The sequence below is a fragment of the Numida meleagris genome, chromosome 1, assembly GCF_002078875.1.
Source record: "Numida meleagris isolate 19003 breed g44 Domestic line chromosome 1, NumMel1.0, whole genome shotgun sequence".
Classification (NCBI taxonomy): Eukaryota; Metazoa; Chordata; class Aves; order Galliformes; family Numididae; genus Numida; species Numida meleagris.
The window spans coordinates 895,199-918,042 of NC_034409.1; the positions used below are offsets into that span (position 1 = coordinate 895,199).

General features: G+C 50.1%; 1 protein-coding gene across 4 annotated transcripts in view; it reads left to right on the forward strand.

Moving 5' to 3' along the window:
* The window catches only part of AHCYL2 (adenosylhomocysteinase like 2), a 41,991-nt gene extending 19,617 nt beyond the window's left edge, over window positions 1-22,374 (forward strand). For 3 of the 4 annotated variants that reach the window (XM_021384215.1, XM_021384217.1, XM_021384218.1), the window contains 16 exons: window positions 7,490-7,598; window positions 9,940-10,083; window positions 10,715-10,815; window positions 11,701-11,803; window positions 12,364-12,458; window positions 13,214-13,320; window positions 13,884-14,000; window positions 15,921-15,984; window positions 16,693-16,781; window positions 17,396-17,466; window positions 17,597-17,691; window positions 18,037-18,135; window positions 18,243-18,311; window positions 18,382-18,460; window positions 19,035-19,155; window positions 20,234-22,374. In XM_021384215.1, coding sequence (XP_021239890.1) covers window positions 7,490-7,598; window positions 9,940-10,083; window positions 10,715-10,815; window positions 11,701-11,803; window positions 12,364-12,458; window positions 13,214-13,320; window positions 13,884-14,000; window positions 15,921-15,984; window positions 16,693-16,781; window positions 17,396-17,466; window positions 17,597-17,691; window positions 18,037-18,135; window positions 18,243-18,311; window positions 18,382-18,460; window positions 19,035-19,155; window positions 20,234-20,240 — 1,470 coding nt within the window. In that variant the 3' untranslated portion in view covers window positions 20,241-22,374. Of the gene's footprint in view, window positions 1-4,469; window positions 5,147-7,489; window positions 7,599-9,939; window positions 10,084-10,714; window positions 10,816-11,700; window positions 11,804-12,363; window positions 12,459-13,213; window positions 13,321-13,883; window positions 14,001-15,920; window positions 15,985-16,692; window positions 16,782-17,395; window positions 17,467-17,596; window positions 17,692-18,036; window positions 18,136-18,242; window positions 18,312-18,381; window positions 18,461-19,034; window positions 19,156-20,233 lie in introns of those variants that run through there. The other variant, XM_021384216.1, reaches the window with a different exon arrangement.

The window sequence follows — 22,844 nt, forward strand, 5'->3', positions numbered from 1 at the left end:
TGCCATGCCATGCCATGCCATGCCATGCCATGCCATGCCATCCCATCCCATCCCATCCCATCCCATCCCAGACATGACACCAGGAGATACACGTGCCCTGCAAGATGTTTCTTGCCGTAAAGCCTCAGCCTTCAGTTTCTCCAAACACTTTTAGTTAAGCTGGTGGTTCACATAGTGAACTGGCTCACAACTACTGCAGAACTGGGCTGACTGGAAGGCAAAGGGTGGAACACAGACAACGATGGAATAAATTAATGAGAAAATGAGACTCGGGTTCAATTTATAAGAGCTAGGTGGCTCCTGTAAAGACTCTGCTTCTGTTTTGGTGTTGACAGAACGTCTTCAATTGGGAGAATTCATCATTTTCTCTCCTCTTGGGAAGGAGGTCTCTGAACGCCAGGAGCTGGGAGCAGCCTGATGTTAATTAACTCCTTGAACTCATGCTTGCAGGTTTGCATGAAGCTGGGCAGGCCTCAAAACCGCTCAACTTTCCATCGTTTTATTCACATCAGAAGGCTCAGATGCTTTTTCCTCGGGCTCTCGCTCCCCCTCGTGTCCGTGTGGGGCTTTTGCAGCCCATCGTCTGCATGAAACTCATCTTAATTCTCCGAGCAGCCTAATGAGCTGCTGAGCGCTGCCTCGTCCCTGCTCTTCTGGTGCCACAACAGGGACCGAGTCATTAAATCCCACCCAACTTTTCAGTGGAGGACCCGGTGTGTAAACTTCTACATTTCTGTGCTCGTTCCATCCAGAATTGCTCATTCTCCTTCTCTGGTGAGAGCTTTGCTCGTGTTTTTTCGCGACCATGGAGACTTGAGCCACTTTGCTTCTCTGCTCTGAAATATATTGCAAGAGAAAGGGTGTCCTTGGTTCCCTGAGCCCAGTGCCTGTCTCACATCTGTGAACTGGGCACTTTTAAAGCTTTTTCAGAACTTTTCTCATCCCTTGGATCTACAGCAGCCAGGCGACATGGTTTTTTGTGTTTTGTTTTGTTTTGTTTTGCTTTGTTTTTGCCAGTGAAGGGTGTAGAATAGAAGAGCCCCATTGGAAGGGACCCACAAAGATCATCGAGTCCAACTGCCCGAGGGCTTCAGGGCTCCCCAGGAGTTCTAGGGACGTGGTGTAGTGATGGGTCAATGGCTGGACTTGTAGTGATGGGTCACCAGCTGGACATGATGGCCTGGTCTTGATGCAGATCTGCACTGGGTTGGTGGGTCCTTCGTGCAGATGACTGCAGGATGATGATGTAGATGTCCACCAGGACTGGACCCCGTATCGTCAGCTCACCCAACTTCTACACAAGACCCATATCCCGTTTGTTGACCGGTATTCCTGTTTTGTTGACAGGGACAGCCAAGTGTCCTTGATCTTTATTTAAGTATTTTGAAGGCTAAGAGGAGCATGGAGGAGATAACCTGTGGCATCAGCATGGTTTGTAAGTCAGCAGCTCTTCCTCCTTATGGTAACGGTGTTGGCAAATGATGGGAGTGAGCCGCAGTTCACCTGGGAATCCTGCAAGAGCAAATCCTGTGGGTTTGGAAAATCTCAGCTGCTTGTCCCTCAGGACTGCAGCAGCCAGGCTGCGTACATTTTTGCTGGTGAAGTATCTGAGTGTTGCTTGGAGCTGAGGATAAAATGGCCCAAAGCTCAGGGGCAGTGCTGAACAGAAGCTGCTTTCACTCAGGAAGGAGGAGCGTGCCAGCAGGGCGAATATCTCACCAAAACCCAACAAACTTTCTCCAGTTTCTGTTCATCGAGGTGGTTCAGACAAAATCCATCTGCCTTGCAGGAACAAAAAGGAATATATAAGGTGTGTTAGCTGAATTTTTCTGCCTGCTAGCAGCAGAGGGAGCTGCAGCTGAGCTGGCCAGCTCAATCTCTTCTTTTCCCTGGGACCGAGCGAAACACAAGTCCTTTAAGAATATTTCTGATTCTTCATACAGCCATGGGATTACAAAGTCTATTTGCAACCGTATTGAGTTTAAATCTAGTGATAGGGGCGTCTGGCTGGCTGCAGCTGAAGAAATGAGCTGGGCAAGGCGCCCAGCATGGGACTGGGGGCAGAAATGAGGAACCCAGCCCTGGAGCTGGGCGTGGGGCTGGCACTGGTGGAGCTGGGGAATGGCAGTGTCTGCAGTGCTGCTTCCCACATGCCAGCATGGATGGTGAGTTACTTACCATGCTATTTCCATTCCCACGTCATCATCTCATGGCTGCTGTAGGGAGCTGGAGGTCTCAGGAGGAGTTGGGCACGCTTGGGTCTCACTGATCTGCACTTGGACACAGTGGCTTTGGGATATAGTGGCTTTGAGATACAGGGAGGTGGCATTGGGTTACAATAACACTGGGTTATGGTGACACTAGCATATGGTGATGTTGGGATGTGGTGGCATTGAGATACAGTGATGGCGTTGGGATATGATGATGTTGGGATGTGGTGACAATGGGATACAGTGACAGGATACGAAGGTGTCAGGATATGGTGGGTGGCATTGGGATACGGTGGGATTGGGATATGGTGACATGGAAGTATGATGGCACTGGGATACAGTGGTGTTGGAATATGATGACATGAGGATATGATGACATTGGGATGCGGCGGCATTGGGAAACAGCAGTGCTGGGATACAGTGACATTGGGATATGATGGCACCCAGCTGGCAGGAGAATTGGTGAAGTCCAAGATCTCCTGGTCACCCTCTCCTGCCAGGACCCTTCTCCAGCATCAGCTGCCAAACTGCAGGTGACTGATGACACAGGACACGGTCCCTGTGTGCTGCCCCATTTCATGGCTGCGTTTCATTAAGAGCCAATTTTATAGTAATTTGGGACTGGTGGGGAGGAGGACTGGGAGAAACCATGGCACGTTCTAGGGGACTCGGTGTTTGATCAGCTGTCAGATCAGCAGAGCAATTACTATCTCTTTAACTATTTCAATTCCCATTACCAAATTAATTCTTACAATCAAATCAGATTCTGACGTTGCCATAGCCCCTCTGACATCGCAGCCACGCCTCAGGGCAGCGTGTGCTTCGTGTTGGTAGCGGAGGGGGTTGGAAATAGGAAAATACGCATTTCTCTGCTTGGTTTCTCTGATGGAAAGAATTCTCCAAGCAGCTGAAAATGCGTCGACCTTGCTCCAAAAAACAGGCAGAGCTGGGAGGCAGAGGGCGTGTGTTTGGAGCCTGGCCCTACATTGTCCACGGGACTCATTTTCCTAGGTTTCTGCTCATCTTTTTCTATTTTTGGAGTCATGCCTCTTGGTCTTTCTTCTAAAAATACAGAGGTCACCAGAATAAGAAGTTTATATTCTCATACAAAGCTATTCTTAGTGCTTGATCTTTGTCTACAAGCGCAGCCCGTGCACGGGGGTTGGATCTGAACTCATCGTTGCCCTCAGTGGAGCTTCCTGAGTCTCTATGGATCTCACAGCTTCTTTCTGTAAGACCACAGCTTACCATTCAGCGCCCCACTTGCTCCTTTTCTGCATTTTTTTTAGCCTTTCACCCACATCTCATGTATATTAGCGACAAGGAAATGAGTTTTCATAGAATAGAGTATCCTGAATTGGAAGGGGCCCATAAGGATCATCGAGTCCAACTCCTGGCAACGTCGTGTTGATAGTGATGAACTTTGCATTGTGTGCAGCTTTGTTCTTTGCTTCAAATTTGGGGTATTTTTGGTGCTGATCAGTACCTTGTGAAGAGCAGAGCAACAGATCCATCCCCCTCTGTGATTTTCTCCTTTAGGACCCCTGGATCTTGGTGCTGCCAAATTCAGTGCTGCTGAGATGAGTACCACGCGATGACTTCGTTGAAATTCTGAATTTAAGTTCTGAGCAGAGTTTGTGGTCCTGATTTTAACTCAACTGGTTTGAATTCTATGTGCTTTCTCGGGTCAGTGTGGAAGTGAACAATTGCGCTTTAATGCTTAGCCTAAGCCGCAGAATGCTCATCCTCATTAAGATCATTATTTCAAGCAGCTTTGTAAACTCCTACCTTAACGCTCGTACCAAGCCTCTACATTTGCTACAGCACAGCTCTTACTATTAACCAAACATCAGAAAACACGTGATCCACGTGAGATTTCACGGTTTGTTGATTGTTCTCCGCCCTTATTTTAAGAGCAGGTTTTAATAATGTAGAGCTTATTAGGTTACAGTGATGTGTTGGGACCAGTGTTGAGGTCAATGGTCATTGGGCCATTGCTTCCTAGTGCCCTCTATGGAGAAATACAGAATCACAGACTCACAGAACGGTTGGGTTGGAAGGGACCTTAAAGATCATGGAATCGTGGTATCGTTTGGTTGGAGAGGACCTTAAAGATCATGGAATGAGAGAACGGTTGGGTTGGAGAGGACCTTAAAGATCATGGGATCATGGTGTGGTTGGGTCAGAAGGGACCTTAAAGATCATGGAATCATGGAATGGTTGTGTTATAGAGGACCTTAAAGATCATGGAATCATGGTATGGTTGGGTTGGAAGGAACCTTAAAGACCATCCAGTTCCAGTGCCCAAATACAGATTCTGCCTCTTCTTTGGTTCCTCATAGAAATATAGGTTCTCCCTCTTGGATAATCTGTGTGATAAAGTTTCTCCATAGGAATCATCTTGGATGCATTGTCAGAGCAAGATGTTTGGAAAAGGGCTCCGAAAATGAAATGAAAGCGTCAGCAGTGGTGGGGTCAGGTTGGGCTCCGGGAGCGCCGTAATGAGAACCCGCTTTGCTGCGTAACAAACGCCGTCGTTGTTTTAGTTGCTCGTTAGTTAATGTTGTTCTAATGAGGCTCCGCTAATGGCATCATCTGACATTGGGCAAAAAGAAGGTTGGGGGAGAACCCGAGTTAAAAAGAGCCTAATTAGCAAGTTAATTATAGCAGGCCAGGAAACGGCCCGGTTATATAAATCAGCTTTTGTTACGCACACACGGTAAAAACCGCTCTGAGCTCGAGGACAGAAGCGGGGTTGGAGGTGGGAACGTCACACAGAGCTGGGGTTCCTGAGCCCAAAGGGAGCCCAGGAGCCTCCTGCTGCCTCACTTTCCCTGCCTCCTTCCCCCGGAGCCGCAATAGGAGCCGCCGGCACCCGCAGCATGCCGAACAAGAAGAAGTACAATGTCGATGGCGATGCAGGGAGGAAAGCCCAGGTGAGGGCAGCCCCCGGGCACCCTAAGGCTGTTTCTTGCCCCCCCCCCAAATCCCTTTCTTTCTCTCGCTGTCCCCTTGCTTTGTTTCTTCCTTCCCCCAAATTGCCTCCTTTGGAGCTGGCTGGGGAAAATCCCTTCTTTCTGCACAACTCCTCTGTATTTTCACTGGGCAAAGTGGGGCTGGTCCACGTTGCACTGGGATGAGCTCCGGGCACCAGAACCGTGGTGCAAAGAGCCAGGAGCATCCCCAGCTAGAAGCAAAGCTTCTCTCATTTATACATAAGGAGCGCGCAGAATTCGTTAACGCTCGTGGCTGAGGTTTCTCAGCTTGAAGCAGCTGGAGGTGGAAAACCACCGCGTCCAAGCAACTCCTAAACTATGCACCTGCAGCTCTCCAAGCCTTTGTAACCCCTCCTAATTAGCACAGCCCCCTGCAGAGGCATTTCTCCTGGAGCTCAGGTTCCCCATTCTGCAGCGCTGCTCATTGACCAGAGCCAACATGATGGAGGTCCTCCTGCACATGGAAACTCTTTGAGAGGTCTGAATGCAATTACTGCGCTGCTCGGAAGAAGTGCACCTTGAATTGGCGACGTGGGAAAGGGGAATCCCATCAGAGCTCTGTAATAGCAGTTATTCCCCTGTGAACCATCTCCAGTGTATCCCATCGTTGCATGCCGATCACCTGGTGCTTTCATGGAGCGGTTCCGCTCTCAGGGGATTGGGTTTAAATGAAAGAAGAAAAGTTATTTCAGGCCCACAGCTTCTTAGGAAAGGAATATATACCCTGCTGTGTGTGCTCATGTAACCCAGTCCCATCAGGAGCACAGGTGTGAGTCTGCTCCCACCACGATTCCCAGGGCTGAAGGAGCTCCCATCACCTCTTTCCTTGATTTCTAGCCCAAAAAGAGGCTCTGTCAGCCCACTGCTCGGGCACAGTGCTGCTGGCTAACCCCCTGAACTCAGCTTTATGTTCCCAGAAAAGGGTCAAATTCCTTATGCTTAGGTGACTTCTTCAAGCAAAATCACCTTCTCAGGATACCCCAAGGGTTCAGTTAATAGACTCAACTAATGGTTTGCAGTAAATTGGAGATGTAAATATTTAATCCCGCTGCACCAGGGTCAACTCCTGTTTTGCCCATAGCAAAGTCCAAGAAGTTTTGCAAGTCACGTTTCTGACTGGATAGAATGGGCTGGGTTGGAAGGGGCCTTAAAGATCATAGAGTTGTGGAATGGTTGGGTTGGAAGGGACTTTATAGATCATGGAATGGTTGGGTTGGAAGAGACTTTGTAGATCATGGAATCTTGGAATGGTTGGGTTGGAAGTGGCCTTAAAGATCATAAAATGACAGCATGGTTTGGGTAGGAAGGGGCCTTAACGATCAAAGAGCACAGACACGGAGCAGCTCCACTGCCTGCAGAAGAGCACTGGGAACAAGGGGAGCCTGGTGGAACCACCATCTGGAGCCCAGAAATGGGACATGGGCACAAACCCAACCTCTGTGGCCCAACAGTGGGATCATCTTCTGCAGGAGCAGGTGTTTGGGTCAGATGGAACTGTGGATTGGGGCAGGCACTGATTATTTGGTCTTATTTGGCCCAAACTGATTCGCTGGGGGTTTTTCTACATAGAGTGGGGACCAGTGAAACGTGGACAAAGATTTCCTGCCACAAGAGGCTTGGGCCAGAATGGGCGTGAAGCTGCAGGCAGGAGCCCTCCCTGTAAATGTAAACCTCAGTTCACCCTAAAAAGCATCCAGATAGAGGTGACACTGCTCTAATTACCCCTCCTGCACATTAAGAATCTGAGTAATTCTGACTAATTACTCCTCATGGCACTGTGTGCTGCTCGCGTCCTCTTCTTGGCAATACTGAGCACAGCACTGGGTCCCTGTTTGACCCAAAGTGGCCCATTTTTGAGCAGGGGAGGGGAGGGCTCAGCTGTGCTCTCTCCCACTGTTTCTCCATGCATTCCTACAGCCACCATGGCCTCGGGCAATAGAAATACCCAATCCTAAAAGCTCCTTCACACAGGGCGCGGCTGGAATTCATGACTCGGGGTGGCTTTGTTTTTGTTTTTCCTACTTTTTTTGCAGCAAATGAAGGGGTTTCCAATTGATTGCAAAGAGCACTGCAGAGTGGGTCAGTCTGTCATCACTTCTGCGGATGCTGGGGAGCGATGGGGCTCTCCTGCAACAAATAACCTTTCTTTATAGGGAAAACAAGTTTGCGCGGAATGGGGATGGAAACCCCAGTTTCCATCAGTTATTTGGAGGAGGGCACAGGATCCTTCTGCCTCATCCTTGGGTTTTTCCTCCCGCTCTCACTCCCTGTTTGTCTCCCCAGATCCAGTTTGCCGACCAGAAGCAGGAGTTCAACAAGCGCCCGACCAAAATTGGCCGCCGCTCGCTGTCCCGCTCCATCTCGCAGTCGTCGACGGACAGCTACAGCTCAGGTTGGTGCCACCCCTGTCCGTGTGTCCTGTCCTGATATCCGTGTGTCCCATTCCGACATCCGTGCATCCCCTCTCAGCGTCTGTGCATCCCAGAGTCCTCGTGTCCCATCCCAACATCCACGTAGACCATGGAGAAGGGGAAGCACGAGAAGGGATTGTTGCTTTGATCTCATCATCTCCATGTGTATTTGGGTGGAATAATATGTTGTTCTGCTCTTAAAACTTGTGAGCTCTTCTTCTAACCCTTGTGTACAGTTCCTGCTGCCTTTCCTCCTCTCTTTCCCTTTACTTCCCTCCTCTCTTCCCCTTCTTTCCATCCTCTTTCCCTTTCATTTCCCTCTCTCTTCCCCTTCATTTCCTCCTCTCTTTCCCAGTCTGTTTTCTTTGGGCATGTATCACTCCCAGTTTATACTGAAAGTTCATTACTGGAGCAGACCGTGAGGATTCATTAAAACCTAATGAGATGAAGATCAGGCTGACTTCACTGTGTGCCCCACACATGAAATGTCCAACATTTGGTGCTGGTGCAGGAACACGACACAACAAAGTCCTAGGAACAAACCTGGGGGAAATGGGTATTTTTCTGGGAACAAGAATTGCTCATCAGGGATGTTCCCACATTTTGGGTCCATGGCACAGTAAGGGAATGCTGCTCGCTGCCTGAAATGTAGGTCCCTCTCCCTTTCCCTTTCCCCTTTACTTTATTCCCTCTTTTCCCTTTTTCCCCTTTTCTCTCTTTCCCCTTTCCTTCCCCTTTCCTTCCCCTTTCCTTCCCCTTTCCTTCCCCTTTCCTTCCCCTTTCCTTCCCCTTTCCTTCCCCTTTCCTTCCCCTTTCCTTTCTCTCTCCCCTTTCCTTTCTCTCTCCCCTTTCCCTTCTTTCTCTTCTTTCCCCTTTTTTCTTTTTTTCCCCCTTTTCTCCCTTTTCTTCCTTTTCCCCCCTTTTCCTCCCCTTTTCCCCTTTTCCTCTCCTCTCCCATCAGTGTACAAAAATTTGGCTCACATCTGGGTGAGATTTGATCTCCAAAGTTGCCGTCAGCCCCAGGAGCTCTGCACTTCGACAGAGACCTCTGCACAGCTCCATGATGCTCCTGGAGCCCTCAGCGTTGCACAGTGGAATTTGGGGTTGAGCAGCCCTGCTGCCCACCCTTGGACCCATACATGGGTTTGGGAACAGGCTTCTGGCAGAGACATTCCAGCAATGCTTAATTCCTGCTAAGAGCATTAGAGCCAAGCGGGTGTGGGGAGCCTGGCACTGAGTTTGGTCCTTGGGATTACTGGAGGGTTTCCCGGGAGCCAGAAGAGAAAGGAATTGCGTTTGGGATGCTGACTGGTGTCTGTGCATCAGGTCTTCTGCCATGGAGATGCAAGCAGAGCCATTGGTAGGGGATTGCATGGGCTCCAAGTTCTTGGAAGAGGCTGCAAATCCCCTTTTGGGTCATTCCCATGGTCCGGGTGCCTCTGTAGCACTGTGGTTGTATGGAATGGACTCAGCTGTGATGTTGTCTCCACAATGCTATGCACCCACCCTTCGTGTCACCCTATTCCTCCAGTATCATGTAAGCACAGAATTGGGGCAGAAAGATGCAAATCAGTTCTGGCTGCTCGGCAGGACAATGTCCTGGAAATCATTCCCTCTTGAGACCATCCCAGAGAGATGCTGGATGCAGAGAACCTCCGATTCTGGGACTCGTAATGAGCTGTGGTTCCAAAAGGAGCTCAGCAAAGGGAGGTTTAAAGAAATAAACTCATCGGAGGGCATTTGGTGAGTGAGCTGCAGGTCAGTGGTCAGCTCTGCTGAGCACCCAGTGCTGCTCCAGGAGATAATTTTGATGCCAGGTCTTGTGTTCATGCAACCCCATGCAGAACGGTGCCGCCGTGAGCTGGGGAGTAGAGAAGGGCTTTGAGTAAAGCTGCGGGGGAATTGTGTGAGGAGCGAGTGATGGGCTCCTGAGTTGGGTGCCAAGGGGCAGCTCCTGCCTGGGAGGATGAGGAAGAAGAGGAGGAGGAGGGGGAAGGGGAAGAAGAGGAAGAGGAGGAGGAAGAGGAAGAAGAAGAGGAAAAGGAAGGGGAGGAAGAGGAAGGGGAAGAGAAGGAAAAGGAAGAGGAATAGAAGGAAGAGGAGGCGGAAGAGAAGGAGGAAGAGGCAGAATAGTGTCTGAATCTTTCTTCCCTTCCTCTTTACCCTTATCAAACAAGGAAGAGGAAGGAGGGTATGGTTAGTGGGCATGGTGGGGATGGGTTGGTGGTTGGGCTTAGGGATCCCAGAGGTCTTTTCCAACCTTAATGCTTCTGTGAATCTGTGAACGCGTTGCTCCCTCTCTGACCTCCTGTTCTCTCCCAGCCGCCTCCTACACCGACAGCTCCGACGATGAGACCTCCCCCCGGGACAAGCAGCAGAAGAACTCCAAAGGCAGCAGCGATTTCTGCGTGAAAAACATCAAACAGGCGGAATTTGGGCGTCGAGAGATCGAAATCGCCGAGCAAGGTAAAACGGCGTGCTCCTTCAGCTCCGCGCTGCTCGGGGGTTGTTGCACTGCTCTTCCTTCCCCTGAATCCTCTCCTTGCAGGGCTCGGTGTCTTGGTGATATCACAGCACTATCCCTGTGGGAGAGGGAAAGCTTTTATGGGGTTTTGTGGAGTTGCATGGCATAACCCTATAACTCCAACCAGTCCTACAACTATTCAGCACGGCTGCATAGCCAAATTCATTTTGTTAAAAACAATAGAAAAGATGGAATCGTCAGATAAATTATCCATTGGCCAACTTGGTGTCGGCGTCATTGTCTCCAGCACTCTACAAAGGCAATGGCAGCATTTAGATGGCATTTAGGGGATATGCAGTGAGTCCCACGTCCTCCTCTGGTGGAAGCAGATTTCCTCCACCCTCTTTACAGGTGGAAACTTGGAAAACTTGCATCCCAAGTTGTAGGAGAAAGCCTCTTTGCAGGTAGAAATTTGGAAAATATTATTATATTGCATTCTGAGTAGTAAGGAAAAAACCTCACAGGGCTACAGGATTTGTCTCAGCTGTGCCCTGACGTCTCTGATGCCTCTGTTGAAGCCTTTTGCTCCTCCATGTGTGGCACTGATGGACTTCTCTCCATTTTGCCTTTCAGAAATGCCTGCACTGATGGCGTTGAGGAAGAGAGCTCAGGGAGAGAAGCCGCTGGCCGGGGCCAAGATCGTGGGCTGCACACACATCACAGCCCAGACAGCGGTGAGGTCCCATCTGTAACCTCCTCCTGCTTTATTTTGGTGTGGGACTGATGGGAACGGGGCTGCTGAGTGCTGTGGTTGCCTGTCGGAGCCGCAAAAACCCCTGGGTTTGAGGTCTTTAAGATCCTTTCCAACCCAGCCATTCTGTGGCTCTATAATCTTTAAGGACCCTTCAAACCCAACCATCCCATAGTTCTGTTATCTTTAAGGTCCTTTCCAACGCAACCGTTCTGTGGTTCTGTGATCTTTAAGGACCCTTCCAACCCAATTATCCCATAGTTCTATGGCCTTTAAGGTTGGTCCCTTCCAACTCAACCATCCTGTGGTTCTGTGATCTTTGAGGACCCTTCCAGCCCAAGCTATTCTACAATCCCATAATTCTGTTGGTAGTCAAAATCAGTAGTACAGCAGGAAATACAAATTCGTATTATAGATTCAACAAACTTCAGATTGCCAGCGGTGAAAATGCTGTGCTCCCTCTGAGGCAGCAGAGCAGTGCCTTACGCAAGCGAAAAGAGAGCACTGCGCTCTGTGGACATCTCTGGATGTGCTCAGAGCTGTGAGGCACCTATAAGGCACTGCTGTTGGCAGTGGTAAGAAAATCAAATTGTCTCTATCAGATATGCATGGAGATGTGGTGGGCGGTGATGAGCGCAGCTGTGCCACGTGAGAGCTGTTGGTTCTCCTCCAAAAATGGGACAGGAGTGGCAATGGGGACATGATTTAGGAGGCGTGGTGGGGATAGGGTGACAGTTGGACTTGATGATCCTGGAAGTCTCTTCCAACCTTAATGACTCTGTGCTTCTATAAGTTGGTATTTTGGCTTTGTGCAAGGCTAACCTCTGCTTTTTTCTGATTTTTATTTATTTTTTATTTTTGAATCCAGGTCCTGATGGAGACCCTGGGTGCACTGGGGGCCCAGTGCAGGTGGGCTGCCTGCAACATCTACTCCACCCTCAACGAAGTGGCTGCTGCCCTCGCCGAGAGCGGTAGGAGATGTCTCCTGCTCTGCTTTTCCTGCTTTGAAAAGATTTCTTCCTGTTCCATCATATTGATGGGACTTATATTCATTTACATTCTCACATCTTCACGTACATTCTCTTCTAGTTTTTCTTTTTATTCTTAATATTGTCTTTAAAATTTAGAATACACCTATAGGAGGGTGAAATCCCTGCATGTGGTTCTTTCCATTTGGGAGCGCGCATTGGGTGCAGTTCAATTCTATATGATGTTCAGTTCTACAAAGATAAGGAATTCTTAAATTCCAGTCATAGCTTTGGTTATGAGGGGTGAGGGAGAACTTTCTGGGGCTGGCATTCACAAACCAGGAGCTGTTGCTGTTCACCTGGGAGATGCCTTAATTCAAATCCTGCTCTGCCTGAGGTAGATTTTCACCAGTCCCCAGGCGAATCTGTAGAATCGTAGAATTGTAGAATGGATTGGGTTGGAAGGGACTTGAAATACCATAGAGTCATGGAATGGTTGGGTTGGAAGGGTCCTTAAAGATCGTGAAACCACAGAATGGTGCCCATCTCCTTCTCTGTTCCAGGATTCCCTGTCTTCGCCTGGAAAGGAGAATCTGAAGACGACTTCTGGTGGTGCATCGATCGCTGCGTCAACGTGGAGGGGTGGCAGCCCAACATGGTGAGATATCGTGGTCCTGTTGGAGCTCCGAGCCAGAGGGAGCCCTCTTCTCAACGGGGCTTAGTGCATTTCCTCTTGGTTTTAGACCCAATTTTGACTTTTCTGGATAAAACAGAGTGAGGTGAGGGGAGTCATTTGCAGCTGCCAAACATGTAGTTTGCGTTGTGATTTTTAGCTCTGGAGCTTGTGATCTAAATGAGACAAATGGTAATTAAAGGTGGGAGATAGGCATGGATCCGTGTTGTTTGTTTGCCAGTCTTGGCTTGTTTGAGCTTCAAAAAGAGTTGTGAAGAAAAAGTCCAAGAAGTCCAAAAAGTCCACCCTCAAGCTATGAATCTCAGTCTGGATACAATATTGGCTTTGTTTCTTCTTTTTGAGGAATAGTTTCCCATTGAAAATGCCACTAATTGATAAAGCGAAGCGAGGAGAACATGCACACCAATCCCGAAATATGCACCTCTGGTTTGGGAGCTCCACATTTTCAGAGACAATGTGATCAGTTGGGAAGTTCTCTATGAAAAGTGGTAATGTAAAATAAACAAAAACATGAACAGAAATGGAAAAATTGGGAAGCATTCTGAGCTCCTTGGGTTGGGCTGTGCGTGGATATCGTGGGGCATGGACACCATGGATGGGGCTTTGCTATGAAGAAGGTTCTCTGAGAGAGGATTTGGGTGCAGCGTTTCTCCCTTTGTGCCTTTTTGGGGTGAGCAGGAATCCTCACCATGGTGACACTGTGGTTGCTTCTCTTCCAGATTTTGGATGACGGAGGAGATCTCACTCACTGGATCTACAAGAAGTATCCCAACATGTTCAAGAAGATCAAGGGGATCGTAGAGGAGAGCGTCACCGGAGTGCACAGGTAAATGGGATGGTGAATGCGGAGCTGCTAGGGCTGAGCTTGGCTTTCCCATAGGAGCCTATAAATCTCATATAGAGAAAGCAGTAGAGCTGGGGGCAGAGCTGTGAGTCAGGATGAGGAGCAGAAGCGCCTGCTGATGGCTGCATGGCTGCAAAAGGTGCACAGCCCCGTGGTTGCCCACCTCCAAAAGAGGAGCAGTGGTCATCCCACCTCCTCCTGCCGATGGAAATGGCAGAGAAGGGCTGAGGGCACTGCACAGGGGACAACTTTTGGGGAAACCCAAAGGTTTGGTCCTGAACTTGGGCTCTGGGAAGGAGTGAGGTGTGGCAGAGGAAATCATGATCATTTTGGGGTGGGATTGCAGAAAGGGAGAGCTGCAGAGGTGTGGCTTCATCACAGTCATCCTGAAATCAGGGCGCTGCCTCAGCTTCTCCAGAGTTTATATTTGTCCCTCCAGATGCGCTCCACTCATCCTAGAGAATCAAAACACTGGAAAGCACACAACAGAAGACCAAAAGGAAATATTTTCCACTGATTCTCTGCTTTTCCCCTATTTCTAACAGGCTCTACCAGTTGTCCAAAGCAGGGAAGCTCTGCGTCCCAGCCATGAATGTCAACGACTCAGTGACAAAGCAGAAGTTTGACAACCTCTACTGCTGCAGAGAGTCCATCTTGGATGGGTACGTGCTGCTCTGTGTACAATTACACGTAAACATGTGCACACTGGGCTTCAGACTCAGAATTTTGTGCTTGTAAGAGAATCATTCTGCAGAAAATGACATTTCTTCCTCTCTAATTTTCGTTATTTTTATGGAATTGAGTGTCCATCCCCTTAAATTTTGGCCCAACTTTGCCAAAGACAGGTGAGATGAGGACAAGTTGCCTTCCCACACTTCAGACCACTGCGTGCTGGATCTGGTGGTGCTTGTTGGAGGAGCTGGACTCCTCCTTATGGGTCCCTTCCAGTTGGGATATTCTGGGATTCTGTGGTGGTGATGCCAGCAGCTCAGTCAGCCCAAAAGAAAGGAGAAATTGGACTTCCCACAGTGGCACAGCTGCACCCTTGGTGCTGATGAGTTGAATACGTAGGAACGCACACGTCTCCTCCTGCTGAATCCATGGCTGTTGAGCTGCGCTCCCGCTGCTTTGCTCTCCTCCCACCTGATAACACCAGAGCATCTCAGAGCCCAAAGCAGGCTTCTCATTGACCACAACAGCATCTTTTTCCCAAATCTGTGTGGAGTGCCTCACCCCTCATCTCAGCTTTGAACTGATCTTCTTGGTAGTGGTTGTCGTGACCAAAAGGGAAGAAGATCCATGTTTGTTAAATGTGTCCCAGTAAGAGACGTGAAGATGACCCTTAAAACGTGTGTAAGTGCCACATGAGCTGTTGCACCACCAAATCTGCTTCCCTTCATGATCTTGCAGTTTCCTCCCCACATTTCTGCTGCATTTCATCCTTAAAAGATAACATCTGGGGCTTGTGGTCAAGTCAACGGTGACAGAATCCAACTCTTCATGCCAAAACGTCCCATTGCATGAGCCAGCACAGAGCCAATGGCTTCTTGCTCTTCCTGCCCTCAAAACATGGACTAGTTAAGTCAACGCCATCATCTGTCTGGTCCCCAGGATCCATGACGTCCATGGAGCTCAACGTGTCGCAGCTGGGCTTCGCGAGAAGCAGAGGTGGAAATGCATCTTGATGAAGTCATTCCTTGACAAAATAATTTCTTACTGAAGTCCTTCCTCGATGAAGTCCTTCCTCAACGAAGTCATTCCTTGTTGAAGTCATTCCTCGATGGTCATTCCTCAGTGAAGTCATTCCTCAAAGAACTAATCCCTTGATGAACTAACTCCTTTAATTACGTAGCCCTTCCTTCTAATTATGCCCCAGGGCCTGGCCAGAGGCAGCTCTGTCGCGGGGCCCAGTGCCTGGTGAGGAGTTGCTCCCAAGTTCTGAGTATCTGAGGGCGGAATTGTTATTTTGCTGCATCTTTTAGCAGGCTAAAAAGGTTGGAATCCTTAAACAGGTTCTTTATTTCTTGTGATTTTGTGTGTTATTTATTGTCTCGGTTGGGATGGGTGAAGGCTCATTGTCTCAGTTGTGATAGAACAGGCATGGAGGTGGGAATGAGGGAAATGTGAGCCAAGGTGCAAGGAAACCTGCTGGAATTTTAATCTGAATTCCTGGGGAAGTGCAGGGGAATTTCACCTTCCCTGCACTGCTGACCTATTTCTGCATGCCAAAAATAGCCTGCGATGTAGGGCACTCCTGGGGAGAAGGCAGAAGGAGAATGGGTGGGAGGGGGAGCTCTGCTGGGGGAGAGCACCAGGATTCTGGCAAGGAAATACCGCCTCTGTGCTTTCTGTGGGTGTTTCCTTGAGGCATTTTGACTTTTTTTATTAAAATGAGACACACAAAAAAGTTATTTTCGAAAAGATTTTAGACATCTGAACCAAAAAAAAACCTGACAAAACATATATGTAGTCAAACCCCAGTGTGTTCCACTCAAATTGGCCAAAGGGAATTGCCCATTTGGGAATAGAAGTTATTCCTGTTCCTGCTGCTGGATTTTAATTCGTTGTTTCTTTTTCCTTAGCCTGAAGAGGACGACAGACATGATGTTCGGGGGGAAGCAAGTGGTGGTGTGTGGCTATGGGGAGGTAAGGGCTTCCACTGCTCGGATGGGTGCTGTCCTTGTGAGATGTCCAGCAGAAACCAAACCTGAGCCTTAAAACGTATCACTGCTCAATATTCAGAGCATCTGAGCATTACCATACCAATATTAAAGTGTTAAGTGACACAAAAGTATCTGCACGTGACAACATTCCGAGGCTGGGCTCTGCGGATGCGCACGGCTGTAGCGCTGTGTGCTGAAGGCTGCCCAAGAAAAATTAGTGAATTTTGCCTTATTAATGTGTTTTCACCCTCAAATGGAGGGATCCTTTCGAGAAAGTGATCCCATTCTGGGGAAATGTTGGTCCTTATCCGTACTGCTGCGTTCCCTGACCCGCAGAGATTGAACCATGGCACTTCCTAAACAGAGCAGAGGTCGTACAGAACTCTGGGACGTTCCCTGAGATAAGTGTTATCTCTCAGTGTTGTTTGTCCTTCAGGACACAAGGATGATCTGGGGGGAAAAGAGCTCTCAGAAACCCAAATACTCGGCACTTTCATGTCTTTAGCTTCCAGCAGAGCTGCAGCCTGACCCACGTCCTAGATTGCTCCAAATCTGAGAATTTTGAGCAACCTGAGTTTAGTGCTTGTATATTTTTAGTGCCTCTTCTACCTTCCCGTGCCCCAAATCTGGGATTCCTGCGCACCCCACAACTCCCTCATCTCCCTCCTCCCTACGTTCCTCTCCCTCCCAGGTGGGCAAGGGCTGCTGCGCGGCACTGAAGGCCATGGGCTCCATCGTCTACGTGACCGAGATCGATCCCATCTGTGCCCTGCAGGCCTGGTAAGCCTGCACATCCCTGCTCCTTTCTGGGGATGTGCTGCAGGAGAATCGTGGCCATGAAGCAGTGGGAAATGCTCGCAGGATGTTTGGGTTGGACCACCCTCGATAAGCGGAACGTTTGGGTTCCATCACCCTCACCTGCAGAACTTTCGGGTTTGGCCACCCAAAAGGGGTTTGCAGCAGGAAAATGCAGTAATTGGGACAAACTGAGATCCAGCAGGAAAAAAAAAAAAAACAATTTTTACAGTAACTGCGGTTTTTGTAGCTCAGGAGAGACAGAAATAAGCTCTCAGGGGAACTGCTGACAAGTCCTCCCAAATCCTGCCCTGGTTCTGCCATGTGCAGAGCGCGCCTTCCTCGGCGGAACAAACAAAAATGGGCATTTTTGGATGCTGAGTCCTTGACAGAAAATGGGAAACCCCAAAAATTCATTTTTTAGTGTCACTTCTTGCGCAAGAGACACAAATCTCTGTGCTTCACCCCAGAAATTCTTGGGGCACAACATCGCTGTTGTGCAGCGTTAGGAAGTTAAAATGAGTAACCAAGAGGGTTTTTTTCCTCTGTTTTTGGCACATTTTTTGCTGCTTTTCCAATAATCTGTTCTTTCCCTCCAGCATGGATGGGTTCCGGCTCGTGAAACTCAACGAAGTCATCAGACAGGTGGACATTGTCATCACCTGCACAGGTACGCGGCGCCGGGGCAGGCAGATGCGCACCCCATGACTGAGTCCAAAGGAAAGGGCAAAAATTGGGGAAAGTCACACGAATAATTTGTGTTTTGTGCCTGTTGGTATTTCTGCATTCCCCTTTAACAGGCAACAAGAACGTGGTGACCAGGGAGCACCTGGACCGGATGAAGAACAGCTGCATCGTCTGCAACATGGGGCATTCCAACACTGAGATTGACGTGGTGAGCACCATGCAGCACGGGGTGGGATGTGTGGGGCCGTGGGGACCCCTCAGCTCCATTTCAGCGTGAAATATTGGGTAAAATAACCCACCCATCCACTGCACGGCACTACCAGGAATCCCAAAGGATTTCTGTGGTCTTTAAGGACCCTTCCAACCCAACCATCCCATAGTTCTGTCATTTTTAAGGATTCTTCTAACCCAACCATTCTATGGTTCTTTGATCTATAAGGTCCCTTCCAACCCAACCATCCCCTACTTCTGTCATCTTTAAGGACCCTTCCAACCCAACCATCCCATGGTTCTATGATTCTATGACTTTGACCGTTTGCACGCTGTCTTTCAGGCGAGCCTGCGCACACCTGAGCTGACCTGGGAGCGGGTGAGGTCCCAGGTGGACCACGTTATCTGGCCAGATGGGAAGCGAATAGTGCTGCTGGCGGAGGTGAGGGGCACACAAGGGGACCACCTCCCGCTGCAGGAGCATGGGGAGACCCTGCCTCGTCCCAGGAGGGAGGCACTGCCTCAGGGTTTGGTGCTTTTCCTCCCCAGGGCCGCCTGCTGAACCTGAGCTGCTCCACAGTGCCCACCTTCGTGCTGTCCATCACTGCCACCACGCAGGTGAGTGGGGCTGGGGCGAGCTCACCTTATAGCATGCAGTGTTGATTCACCAAGTGTCTCCTCCTCACAGGCTTTGGCTTTGATAGAGCTGTACAACGCTCCTGAAGGTCGCTACAAGCAAGATGTGTACCTGCTGCCTAAGAAAATGGGTAAGGACGTGCTGGCTGCCTTCTCTTGTTCTTTATTTCCTCACCAACATTGGGCAGAGGGGAGGTTTTGCCATGCTGAGCATCCTCCTCATCCATCCTCATCCTCATCCTTGTGGACCAGGGGCAGTGGAGATGCTGTTGGACAGTTCACTTCTCCAGACCCAAATCTGGAAGTTGTCAGAGGCACAGCTCAACGCTCAGTCTCCTTTTTGATAAATTTGATTTTTTTTTTTTTGAGTTTTGAGCTCCTCTCTCAATCTGTCTCAGTTCCGATAGCGAGTGTTTATGGGACATGGAGTGCTTCCAAGATATGAATGCTTTGAGAAGGTCAGGGGGAGGGCAGCTTCTGTCTGGGCTGCAGAACAGCTTGCCCAAAGCTTTGTTTTTTTCTCAAAGAAAAGGACAAAGCCGCTCCATCCTGCAGCAGCAAAGGTGAATTTCTGCAGTTCCAGCATTTGTGCTGTGATGCTTTGTGCAGGGGATGCATGGTGGGGGCTCTGCCTCTCAGAAGGGCTGCAGGGAGCTGTGCTTAGAGCTGTGCTCTCACTGCTGCTCATTGCTTGAAATATTTCAGATGAGTACGTGGCGAGCCTCCACCTCCCAACGTTCGACGCGCACCTGACAGAACTCACGGATGAACAAGCCAAGTACCTAGGGCTGAACAAGAACGGGCCCTTCAAACCCAACTACTACAGGTGTGGTTCCTGTCGGTCACGGAACTGTGGAATCGTGGACTGGTTGGGTTGGAGGGACCTTATAGGTTGTAGGGTTGGGTTGGGTTGGGTTGGGTTGGAAGAGTCCTCAAAGATCATGGAATGTGTTGGGTTGGAAGGAACCTTAAAGACTGTAGAACCATGGTTGGGTTGGAAGGGACCCCAACACCCCACCCCTGCCATGGACTGGGTGCCCCCCAACTCAGGCTGCCCAGCTCCCCATCCACGGCCTCGGGCACTTCCAGGGATGGGGCACCCACAGCTCTGGGCCGCAATGCCTCTGGGTGAAGGATTTCTGACCTCAGTCTGCCCTCTTTTTGTTCAGAGCAGTTCCCTGATGTCCTCTCACTATCTGCCCATGTACAAAGGTGCTCTCCCTCTGTTTGTGAGTTCCCCCAAGTTCCTCTCCCAGTCCCCCCAGCACCTCACTCTTGTCCTGGTTGCACTCAGGCTGAGGACTCCCTGTGTGGCAGCTGTCCCCACTGCGGTGCCCCTGGGCAGCTCTCGGGTGACTGCGTTATTTTTAAAGCCTGACACACTGGGGCTGGCACTCGGCAGCACTTGGGCTCTCACCAGAGAGGAGCCACTGAAAAACCCCAAGTTTTTCTGGGTCACTTCTCCCTCCAGGCTCAGGGTTTGGGGTGGTGTCATAGCCTACGCAGCTCTGCACACACAGAGTGTAACCAAAGCCATCCAAAACAAAAGCCAACGTGGACTTTTCCAAAATTTCCTCTCCTCCTGATAAATTCCACCACTCTCAGCCAGGTTCGGGTGCTGGAGGTGGCAGTGCAGCTCCCTGTGCCCTGAGCTGATCCCAACCCTCGGCCCCATTGGCACCGCTGAGCTTCCCCTTCCCTCACCCCAACTAAAAATAACTCAGAATTCCGGGGGAGGAGATAGGACCTGGCTCCTTCCAACACCATTTCAGCCAACACCAGGGGTTGGATGCGATGGTCCCTATAGGTCCCATCCAACTCAGGGTATTATATCATTTTCTTAGTGTCCAGCCCAAAATTTCACAGTTTTTGTGTGCTGAACCCTCATTTTCTCTCCTTCCCAGGTATTAAGTTCCTGCCGCTGTAGCCACGAGGAACAGAACCCAAATCCTTTCTCAACTACTGTACAGGATGAAGCAGCGCAAGCTTGCTACGCTCGAGCCGGGCTTGCTCTCGTAGTAGACCGTGTGTTAGGTTATTTATTTATTGAATTAGAGTTCTGTGCGCGGCTCTGCCTCGTGTTCGTGCTGCCGCGGACTGGGAGACGCTCCGTTTCTTCCCCTTCGTTTCATTTCTCTCTTTTTGGTCGTTCCCGTTCGGGGCTGTGTGAGGATGAGGGCGAGGAAGGAGCTGGTGGGGTGGGGACTCCCCGGCCCTGGCGCTGCGCTGCTGCTCCGTTCCCAGTGCCAAGCTATGCCGTGAACCAAAGTTTCCTTCCTGCTGCTCGCGCTGCTCCGAATCACGGCCGGAGCGCAACGGCCGACGGCGTCCACGCGAGGTCCTCCGCAGCCTCAGTGGGAACACGTGGAGTCTGATTTCCCGGTGACATTCCTCCACCAGATCCATCAAACCCCCCTTTGGGCGGAGGAGCCGTCCGCGCCCCATGGGTGCGGAGTTGGGAATTGCGATAACTTGCCATTGGAGCCGATGGAGGTTGGCCAAGCGTTGGCCACAAAGCGGAGCTCCAGGGCGGCGTCCCAGCGCTCCACGTCCCATCGGCACCGCTCGATCCGAGCAATTCCGAAAGAATCCTTCGCCAGCCTCTGGTCGCTGCCCCGCCGCAGGTCCTCGCGGTGTCCTCAACGTCGCTCACGCACAAGAAAGGAAGAACTGTGGAACCGCCGCCCCGCGGCCACGTCCCGCAGCTCACAGTTCTCCCTGCTCCAGAACTGTGTCCCGATGTGAGATCTTGGGAAGAGTCCTCGGAGCTGTTGGAGGTTTTGTGTTGGGGGCAGCACTGGGCTGAGCACCCCCACACTGAGCGTCCGTGCGCTGAGCGTTCCTACGCTGAGCATCCCAACACTGACCGTCCCTACATGGACCAGTTTCCCAACGCTGAGCATCCACACATTGAGTGCCCCAGCGCCGAGCTCTGGATTCCCACGTAGAGCTCAGCACCCCAACCATGAGCTCAGCATCCATACGTGGAGCTCAGCATCCCATTATGAAGCACCCCATCCGTATGTGGAGCTCAGCACCCCAACCATGATCTCAGCACCCTAACAGTGAGCTCAGCACCCAACATGGAGCTCATCATACCAACAATGAGCTCAGCATCCCTATAGTGAGCTCAGCACCCCAACAGTGAGCACCCAACGTGGAGCTCTGGATCCCAGCATGGAGCTCAGCACCCCAGCCATGAGCTCAGCACCCCAGCCATGAGCTCAGCACCCCAACCTGGAGCTCAGCACCCCAGCCATGAGCTCAGCACCCAATATGGAGCTCAGCACCTCAACCTGGAGCTCAGCACCCCAGCCATGAGCTCAGAACCCAACATGGTGCTCAGCATCCAACATGGAGCTCAGCACCCCAACCATGAGCTCAGCACCCCATGATGAAGCTCAGCATCCCAACATGGAGCTCTGGATCCCAGCATGGATCTCAGCACCCAACGTGGAGCTCAGCACCCGACACTGAGCTCATCGCTGCCCCAGGATCGTCTCTCCCGGCAGCTGTGCCAATTTATTAAGCCCTGATTTATTTTCCAGGTGACAGGACAAAAAAAAAAAAAAAAATAAAAAACAAAAAAAAAAAAAAAAAAAAAAAAAAAGACCCCCAAAATAGCCCCACCTTTTCCCACCTCTATTTTTAAAGTTCTTCTCCGTGTCATTCTGCTTCTCCTGTCAGCTTTTCCGCTTGCTTGGCTTTTCCTGATCAATCTGGAATTATAATATTCTGTGATCATCTCTAAATTAAAATGTGTAATTTTTTTTTCTTCTTTTTTTTTTAACGTAACACATTTTTAAAGATTTAGGAAAAGGAGATTTAGGTAACACCAGCAAAATCGCTTAAGGAAAATAATTCAGTTCTGATCTTTAGAAACAAATGAGACAAACCCATCATCATCATCAGCTGCAGTGAGGGCAGCAAAACTTGGAGAACATTTTCAAAAGGATGTTTTAATTATTGATGTCTGAGTGATTGTATTAGAGCAGCAATAAAGACTCTGTAATCTCAAAACAGAAATAAAACATTGGAAAACCGATGTGCTCCAGAGCTGGGATGGGATGGGAAAGGGGAGGGGGAGGGAGACAGGAATGTCGTTGGGATTGGGATGAGGATGGGATGAGAATGAGAATGGGATGGGGATGGGGTTTGAGTTGGGATGGGGATACAGTTGGGGTTGGGATAAGGATGGGATGGGAAAGAGAATGGGATGGGGATGGGGAAGGGATGGGGTTGGGCTTGGGATGGGGATAGGAGTGGGAATATGAATGGAGATGAGGATGGGATGGGACCCCAAACTCCATCTGGATGCGGCTGATGTTTGCTGAATGGCACTAACAGGGGGTCACTGTCCCCCCCTCAGCCCACTGCCCCATGGCAGCCTCCAGCTCCCACAGTATGGGGTCACCCCCAGCCCCTTCTGTCAGCCCCATGGGCACACCACACGTGCCCCCCCCGGCACCCCTTGTTCCCAGTATCCATTATCTCAACGGTGCCCCCCTGCACCCC